Raw genomic sequence first — 10,000 nt, 5'->3', positions numbered from 1 at the left:
AGGAACTGAGTGCATGTAGGCACTCAAAGATACTGCAGAAGTGAATAGAAATTTCAAATGGGTGTTGATTTGAGCTTGATGCCAGTCTGTTTGTTACATTTTTTAATTTTATTTATGAACTTTGTTAATCAAGTAAAGAGAAGATTTTGTTGACCAGACATTATTTATGAGGTGATGCTTTTTAAGCTGGAGTTGCTTTTCCTTTGAATCTCTGTTTTAAATGCATGGAGTTATTAGTTGTTTTCTTACTTTTTGTTTTTAGCTATACAAGGAGGAGTAGATGATGGAGTGGCTTGTTGCATGCTCTTGCATGATTTCATATCATGGGAGAAGCATGGTGTGAACTTAAGCAGTGATATTGTTTATCATATATCTTATTAGCTTTTTCACTTCTATTCAGTTTCATGCATGCCTGATAAATAAAACTATTACTATCCCCATTTTGTGTAGAAATAATTTAGTATGCAATTTACAGCATCGTGCAGCCCATGTCATCCAGGCTGCATACCGACGCTATATTGTGGAACGATACTTGAAGCAGTCCCAAGCTGCATTATGCATCCAGAATGCCTGGAAGGCCTATACCCAAAGACTGGCCTTCCTTAAAACAAGAAATGCTGCTGTCATCATTCAAGCAGCTTTCAGAGGCTGGAAATGCCGAAGACAGTTTCTTGTGACCAAGCGTGTCATCACTCGCATTCAGAGAGAATATCGGAGGAAGTTAATTGTCAGGAGGCTCACCCAGGAGTACAAGCTGAAATGTAAGGCCATTGTTTCAGTACAAAGGTGGTGGAGGAATGTTCTCAAGAAAAGAGAACATGAGAGAGAGTTGAGGGAGCACCAAGCAGCAGCAACCATCATAAACTTCTTTAAGATGTGTGTTCAGAGGAGATCCTTTATGGAAAAGTACAAGTCAATCATTCTTTTGCAGTCACATGTTCGTAGACTACAGTGCCAAAAGAAGTACACCAACACCTTAAAGTCTGTAATGCTGATACAGACCAAGTGGAGAGCTACACTCTTATCACGTGAAGTGAGGGCACAGTACCTGGAACTACGTGAGGTTGCAATAAAACTGCAAACTCACATTCGCTGCTACTTGGCTCGTAAGGAGTATGCTGCACTTAGATCAGCAGCCATTACAATACAGAAGACTTACAAGATGAAGAAACAGAGAGAAACATACCTTGAATTGCAAAAAGCTGCCTTAATTTTGCAACAGAGGTGGAGAAGTAGAAAACAAATGCAAGAACATCGAAACAAGTACCAGAAAATACGGGAAGCAGCTGTGAAGATTCAGGCTTTCAGAAGAGGCTACAAAGTTCGTAAAACATTAATAGAGAAGCAGAAAGCAGCAGTATGTCTTCAGGCAAATTATCGCATGTGGAAGGAAAGAGAAAATTACAGAAAGAGAAGGAATGCTGTAATATCATTACAGACACACATAAGAGCATGGCTATACATGAGACAAGACCAAGTTTATTATCAGAGTATAAAGACTGCGGCTGTCATTATTCAGGCCAATTGGAGAGGGAAAGTGGTTCGTGAAGAATTCTTGCATGTAAAGAGATCTGCTGTACTTATTCAGGCATTGTTTAGAGGCTGGAAGGTAAGAAGACAATACAACAAAGAGGTAAATGCAGCAATCTGTATTCAGAGATGGTATACAGCAACAAAAGCTATGAAGCAAGAAAATGAAAGATATAAGAGGTTAAGGTCTAGTGCAATTATCATCCAGTCTATCTTCAGAGCATATCAGGAAAGGAAATGTTATGTGAAAACACTGAAATCTGTTACAAAGATTCAAGCTACTGTTCGAGGGTGGTTAAAACACCAACAGTACATGAAGCTGAGAGCTGCAGCTGTAGTAATCCAGCAAAGATATCGTGCAAAGAAACAAATGGAAGAGCATCTGAATGCCTATAATGCTATGAGATCTGCTGCTGTCAAGATTCAGTCACAGGTGAGGATGTACTACTGTAGGAAGCAGTATCTGGATAAATGTAGTGCTGCAGTAGTCATTCAGAAGTATGCAAGAGGTTTTATAGCCTTCAGGAAATACCAGCACCTGAAAAAGAATGTGAAAGTCATTCAGAGATATGCCCATGCATGGTTAGAGGCAAGAAAAGTGCAACAACAATACCAGGAACTAAAGCAGGCCACTGTTTTGCTGCAGGCACATATCAGAGGGTTCCAACTTAGACAAAACTTAAAGAAGAAGAGAACAGCTTGCATTATGGTTCAGAGTATGTATCGAATGAAGAGGGAGCGGAGGCTTTACCAAAGAAAGAAGGAAGCTGCTATTAAAATCCAGAATGCTTACAGAGCTTACAGACTAGGAAGGGATGTGCACTGCCAGTATGTAATGCAAAGGAAAGCAAGTATTAAGATACAGAGTTACTGGAAAATGTATCAAGCAAGAAGATGTTATTCTCAAAAACTTCAAGCTGCAATCACAATACAACAGCACTACAGAGCCTGGAACTGTGGTTGTAAAGCTTACAATGACTATCAGAGGAGAAAGAAAGCCTGTATTGCCATTCAAGCTTGGATAAGAATGCTAAAAGCCAAGAGGCAGTATGCCATGAAACAGAGAGCTGCCTTAGTTATTCAGCAGCAGTACCGAGCCATTGCTTTGGGCAGAAAGGCACAGAGAGAGTTCCACACCCTGAAGACTGCCACCATTAAAATACAGTCAAAATACAGAATGCACAAGCAACAGACACAGTATCAACAACAAAGATCAGCTGTTTTGGTTCTTCAGAAATACACTCGAGCATATATGGCCATGAGAGCAGACCAAAAAATGTTTGCAGCCAAGAAAAAAGCAGCAGTACTTATCCAGGCAACGGTATGTATCAAAGAATAAAGTCCTTCTGTACTGTAGATGTGTATTTTTCAGTGTGTGCATGTATTCATTTTTTGTAACTGGTGAAAATGAACTTTTTCAGGTATAATATTTTATCATTGTTCATATATAAAATTAACACTGCACATTCTTATTGTTGTGAAATCATGTTAATACACTTGGATAGGGTACTGTCAACTATTAATTATTCTTGCAGTTTATGGTAGATTTTGTTTTAACAATAGCCTACATCAGGTATGTTTGGCACTAAAATATATATATATATATATATATATATATATATATATATATATATATTAACAAATATTGTGTGCATTTTAGGTTTGGAGTGGAATATGTGATGACTGTTATACTATTATAGGGAGCTAATATGTGAAACAAATAAAGGATATAACTTACTTGCCCCTAAATAGCATTTAGTATTAGATATTTATTTATCTTGCTGAAATCTTTACATTTATATATAATTAAATAGTAGTTACAATGATAATTAAAGTCATTTTAAGCACGTCACCTTTTACATTTTTTCTAGGTCCGAGGATGGCTCCAACACCGAGATTACAACCTGGAACGTGCTGCCTGTATCAGAATACAAACTTGGTTCCGCTGCCAGCTAGCCCACAAAGCATACCTGGCCCAGAAGAGGGCATCACTCACAATTCAGCAGTACTATCGTGCATATAGGCTAGGCAAGCAGATTCAAGATGAGTACAAAATAACAAGAAATTCAGTAATTATCCTGCAAGCTGCCACTAAAGGTTATTTGGTCAGGAAGCACCTCAAAGAGAGACAAAGGGCAGCAACCATCTTGCAAGCAAGGCTGAGGGGAAGGAAGGAATACCTGTCATACAAGAGGAAGAAGGCTGCGGTTTTGACCCTTCAGAGGTATTATAGAAACAAAATGTTAGGGGACAGTGTACGGCACCATTTCCTGGAGATGCGAGAGAGCATTGTGTCCATACAAGCTCTGGCAAGAGGTTATCTTGTACGGAAGGAAATGAAGAGATGGTCAGATGCTGCTTTGGCCATTCAGGGCTTCTGGAGGATGCACATCCAACAAAATAAATTTGCAAAACAAAAGGCTGCTGCAGTTATTCTCCAAAAGGCTTATAGAAGTCATTGCTTGACCAAATTGGCTGTGGCAGAATATAAGAAAACCAAGTCAGCTGTCTGTATACTTCAGGCTAGTGTCAGAGGTTACCTGGCTAGAAAATTGTTAAGAGAACAGTCAAGTGCAGCTATATGTATTCAGTCATGGTTCCGTGGATGGCAGCAGAGGAAGCTGTATGTGCATCAGAGACATGCAGTAATTACGATTCAGGAGCATTACCGTGCATACTTTGTTGGCAAAAGGGTAAGACAAGAATACCTATATGATAAGAAATGTATTATTAAATCACAGGCTCTTGTGAGAGGATTCCTTGTTAGACAAGATTTGAAGAAACAACAAGCTGCCGCCACTGTTCTACAGGCATACATTCGTAGACATCTAATTAGGAAGCAGTACCTACAACAAGTGGAAGCTGCCACCTTCATTCAAAGATGTTATCGTAGGTATATACTGACACAGGAGATTCATCAGCTGTACAAGACAAAACGCTCTGCTATAATAACCATTCAGTCTGCTGTGCGTGGATTTTTAGTAAGGAAAGACCTAATCAGAAGACATGAAGCTGCCACAAAGATTCAAGCAAGAACCCGGACATGGCTGGTACGTCGACAGTATATGAAATATGTTGAAGCAATTAAAACAATACAAGTTCACTGGCGGGCAACGTTATTGATGAAAGAGGAGCGTGAACACTATCATACTGTACGAGGAGCATTTGTCAGAATTCAGGCCATATGGAGAGGGAGACTTGTGAGAAAGAAGCTTGATGAACAACATGTTGCAGCAACTGTCATTCAGTCTCATGTTCGTAAGTTCCTTGAGTACAGGAGATTTCAAAAGATACAAAATTGCACAGTGCAGATACAAAGATGGTGGCGCAACATTCATTTGAGTTTAACAGTACGCAAAGAGTATACAAGAAAGAAGGAAGCTGCCTTTGTTATCCAGTCAGAGGTGCGAAGATTTTTAAGGAGGAAGAAGGATGAGAGGGAAAATAAGGCTGCCACAATCTTGCAGGCTCAGTACCGAGGTTATGTCCAAAGACAGATATATCTGATAAAAAGACAAAATGTTATAAAGATCCAAAGATGGTGGGTGCTTTTAAGAGAGAAACAGAGAGTACATGGGGAATACACGAAAATTCGAAGGGCAACTCTGACTCTGCAAGCAGCATTTAGAGGGATGAAAGTGAGAAGAGCCATTGAAGTGCAAAGAAAGGCACAGGTCAGAATTGCAGCCTCCTTTAGAGGCTGGCGTGTCCGTCAAGAGCATTTCCAGAAGGTCCAGGCTGCAATTATATTGCAGAGATGGTGGAAGGGAGTAAGGCTGGCTAGAGCAGAAAGAGAGAGGTATTGTCTAGTAAGAAATTCAGTGATCAGAATTCAAGCTATTGCTCGTGGCATGTTGGTGCGCAAGGCAATCTCCCAAAAGCACAAAGCTTCAACTAAGATTCAGGCAGGTGTGCGAGGCTGGTTGTTACGAAGAAAGTTCCTCAACACTGTTCAAAGTGCTGTAACTATACAGAGGTGGTGGAGGGGTTTAAGGAAAGTGAAAATGGAAGAACAGGAATACCAAAATAAGAGGAATGCCACAATTACACTCCAGAAGTGCTTCCGTGGATTGGTGGTACGTAGGAGATATATTCAGAAGCGTGAGGCATGTGTGAAGATCCAAACATATGTCAGGCAATGGTTAATTCTTAAGAGATACTCAAGAATTGTGCAAAGTTCAGTCTTGATACAGAAGTGGTGGAGGAGCATTAAGGAAACAAAGGAAGAACAGAAAAAATACCAGATGACCAGAGAAGCCACTGTGACCTTACAGGCATATTTCAGAGGTATGAGTGTGAGACGTGAGATGAAGCAGCGCAGGGAGGCAGTCGTGAAGCTCCAGTCCTACTTGCGGGGTTGGCTGGTGCGTAGAGAATATGTAAGGCAGGTCAAGAAAGTAGTTACTATCCAGCGTTGGTGGAGAGCTACAAAACTAACCAGAGAAGCGAGCCTAAGATACATAAGAATGAGAAATGCTGCTATTGTCATTCAATCATATGCCAGAAGGATGCAAGTCACCCAAGAACTGAAGAAGCAGAATAATGCAGCCTTAAAAATTCAGGCTTACTTCCGCCGTTGGTGTATCCAGAGAGACTATCGACGCAAAATGGAAGCTGTTGTCAAGCTGCAGAGGTATTGGAGAGGTGCATACCAGACGTTGCGAGCACAAGAACGATACATATATATGAAACGTGCAGCTGTCATTATTCAAGCAGCGTGGAGAGGAAGACAAGCCCGCCAGGTGCTTAAACGTTCCAAGGCTGCTTGTATTTTGCAGGTATGTATTTCACTGTTATATGATTCTTCATATATATATATATATATATATATATATATATATATATATATATATATTATATATATATATATATATATATATTTACTTATATATATTTATATTTACTTGTATATATTTATATTTACACATGTACATACATATATACATACATATATATGCATATACATATATACATACATGTATATACATGTATATATATATATATATGTGTGTTTGTGTGTGTATGTATATATATGTATATGTATTTGTGTATATGTATATATATATTTTTTTTTTTATATAAACAGAAATTAGGTAGATAATTTTTTTTTTTTTCTTTACTTTTTTTTAATAAACAGAAATTAGGCATTACAGTAGATAATCTCATGCATTTCTTCACAATCTGTTAAGATCATTTGCTGCCAAAGACTCCAGTATTTATTATGCATTTCCTTAGGCTTATGTTCGTGGATGGTTTGCTCGCCGTTATGTGAAGGAAGAAAGACGAAGAATTCACCTGACACGTGTGACTAAGGTGACTAAAGTTCACATGGCTGCTATTACCATCCAGGTAAAATTTCCTCCTGTACAGTATTGAAGAGTGAAATGGTTTGAGTGCAAGATAATGCTTGTTAACTTTGTCATTCTAAAACTGGCACAGAATGTGTGTGGTATAAAAACTTGGGCACTGTAGATGGTTAATCTTAGTAAACGCCTTTTAACTAACCCTGTTCAGCTTTGTATTCATGGCACAACAAGGTCCAATACATAAGGTAATTGGCATTGATTTCAGTTTTCGAGGTCATATTTGAGTGAATTATAGCTAGGGGCAAAAAACAACAAATAATCAATATAATGTTATTGGGTCTTGTATTGTGTACTAATTACTGACACTAATCAGTGGAAGATTTGCTTCTTAATAAAGAAATAAAAATTAATATGGGATTTAAGCTTCACATAAAAATGTCTATCTCATAATAATAACACAAGTGCTTTTCTAACAACAAAACAGCGATCTTTCCGTCGTCATCAAGCCATGCTGCGCGCTAAGCAGACCATAGAATCAGTGGTAAAGCTGCAGCAATGGGTGCGTGCAGTATTACAGAGGAGGCGCTACCTGAGGCAACGCGAGGGGGCAGTTGTCATCCAGAGAGCCTGGCGTAGGAAGTTAGAGAAGATCAACAAGGTGCTTTGTTGTCTTTTTAAAAGAGTTGTACTTTTGGGGTTCTCAGGGACATATGATGTTGTATTAATCTTTATATTTGCCTGATTTTGTTGTGTTACAGATGGATAGGTAAAGAGAGATAGGTAATATACAAGTATCTGTATATGTACATGTATTTTATGTATATGTATGAGACTCCTGAAAACCAGATAAATATATATATTTATATTTTTAAAGAAGAATAACATTAATGGTAATTTTTTAGGAGCGTCGTATAAGGGCTGCAACAGTTTTACAAGCAGCTTGGCGAGGACGGGTTGCCCGACGTGCTTTGAAAAGCAAGAAGTTGAATGCTGTCCGGCAGAGGTTGGAAGCAGCTACACGAGAGGCCACAGACGCCAAGCGTATTGGCAATAGGACTGTTTGTGCCATATCATACCTGATAAAGTATAAGGACCTTAAGAGGATTTTGATAGCTGTCATGTACTTAGGTAAGTCAGCTGTAAAAAGATTATGCACCTGAATATCAATTAGAATTGATTTATTATTATTATTATTATTATAATTATTATTGTTATTATTATTTGTATTTATTCATTTATTTTTTTCATATACATTTTGAAGAAAATATTTCCTTTAAGTATCTTTAATGAAGAGAGAGACTGAAGAACTAATTTAATACATATTTCAGACACAAGTACACGCTGGTCTCCACCTTGCTGTGAGAAGCTGTCTGAGGGAGTAGCCCTTGACACAATCATGTTTTTACTGAGGTCCTGCAACAGGTCTATCCCTCACATGCAGATCCAGAGTTATGTTTTGAATATCCTTATTAACCTGGCAAGGTACCCATACACTACACCATCATTGCACAGGGTAAGTAGTTGCTTTTAGAACTGATGTTTTAAATTATTTAGCTTTAATCACCATTTTATTCATGTCCTCTTATCTTGCACAGAACTAATACCTGATGGATGTGTATTTATAAGCTTAATTATTGAATGGCTTTTGGTATTCTGTCAGTCACCAGATAACAGGAAACAACTTTGTCTCTTTTTTTCTAGTTGGAGGGCCTAGTTGAATCGCTTATTCAGCTTATGACCATATACTACGAGAAAGGCCCTGCTATTTTTACCAAGTGTTGTACTCTGCTCTACATCTTGACAACAACAAACCCACCCCAGAAAGTAAGGACTAGGGTAAAGCTAATATAAGCTAAAGATCATGATATAATAATTTAGCATTAATGTGTAATTGAAATACAGTATGAATTGAAAGTATGTTACCTCTTCCTTTAAATGTAGTTTTTCACAATAAAAAAAATTGTTCTTCAGGGTATGGGCACATCCAAAGTCAAGGATGAATTAACCAGCCTGAAAAACTTGATGATCCGGCGCGAGAATGCAAGTCTACGTGGCCAGCGTCCAGCCAAGCGAAGTCCACTCCCTGCATCCCAGCTTCCAGCAATCACCCCCGAGTGGGCTCTCAAGACCCGCCAGCCAAGGGAGTTTGAAGAGCCCATGCTGGCAATAATTACACTACTAGCCAGGCTGTCTCTTGTTAAACATGAGGCATAGGACTATGCTTGGGACCTCATTCTCTAAGTTTATTTGATTATTTTCTTTTGGATTTTCTTTTTTGTGCATTAATGTTAATTGTCTATTGTCTTTTTATGCATTAACATAATTTGTAATGGAAACCATGTTTTTTATATATATATATATATATATATAAGATGAAGTACAAACTGTACTTCTTAGGAATCTACTTTTATAAGTCTTGAAATAACAATATAATTGTTAGAAAACATATTATTAGCTTTGATGTTGCCTTAATTTGCAAAGGATATCTAGGTTTTAAGTTACTATGTAAGATATATAATGTGGGTTTATTTTTACTTATACATATATATGTATCAATACAAATTAGTAAATATATATATTGCTCTGGGCAAATTGAGCATTCTCTGTGCTAGAAAATATGAATGTAGAAATATTATTAAAATGATTACTGCCAAGCTCTTGACTTGGCATTATAGATGAAATAGCTTTAAACATATAAAGTTACCTGTTGGTAGCTGGACCCACATACCACAATGCTACAATACACTGCCATCATATAACTAAGTTTGCTCATTCTACTGCAGATTCATTTATTACTTTAAAATTATCCCTATCATCCAGCTAACTTATCAGCCTTTTGTATATATTTTGCGCCTAGTTTAATTGTCATATAAACTCCATTAATCACCACATCCCATTTCTTCACTATCTACTGTCAATGTAATAAGTTTGTGTGCCTCTTGAGACGACTTGCTCTTCTACTGACTGTACTTAGGATATAAACTTGGAAGATATTTTCTTTCAAATTTTTGTAAATAAACCAGTTTACATGTACAGATTTGTATACATTTTATCCCCACAAAAGTTAAGGAACAAGCTGTTGCAGACATTTTACATGGGAAAGGAATAAATGTGAATGGCTTGCTTTACAAACAAGCTATAGTCAATGCATTTCCATTAAAACT

The 10,000-nt window shown here is 37.8% G+C and overlaps 1 protein-coding gene across 1 annotated transcript in view; it reads left to right on the top strand.

Moving 5' to 3' along the window:
* The window catches only part of LOC125039424 (abnormal spindle-like microcephaly-associated protein homolog), a 27,723-nt gene extending 17,854 nt beyond the window's left edge, over nt 1-9,869 (top strand). The window contains 8 exon segments of the mRNA XM_047633337.1: nt 476-2,851; nt 3,402-6,308; nt 6,766-6,879; nt 7,321-7,494; nt 7,739-7,964; nt 8,165-8,349; nt 8,538-8,660; nt 8,808-9,869. Of these exon segments, the coding sequence (XP_047489293.1) occupies nt 476-2,851; nt 3,402-6,308; nt 6,766-6,879; nt 7,321-7,494; nt 7,739-7,964; nt 8,165-8,349; nt 8,538-8,660; nt 8,808-9,050 (6,348 nt within the window). The 3' untranslated portion in view covers nt 9,051-9,869.
* The last annotated feature ends 131 nt before the right edge of the window (nt 9,870-10,000 follow it).

Source organism: Penaeus chinensis, chromosome 27 (genome assembly GCF_019202785.1).
Source record: "Penaeus chinensis breed Huanghai No. 1 chromosome 27, ASM1920278v2, whole genome shotgun sequence".
In the NCBI taxonomy this organism is placed as follows: domain Eukaryota; kingdom Metazoa; phylum Arthropoda; class Malacostraca; order Decapoda; family Penaeidae; genus Penaeus; species Penaeus chinensis.
This window is presented reverse-complemented; position numbering and strand designations above follow the sequence as displayed.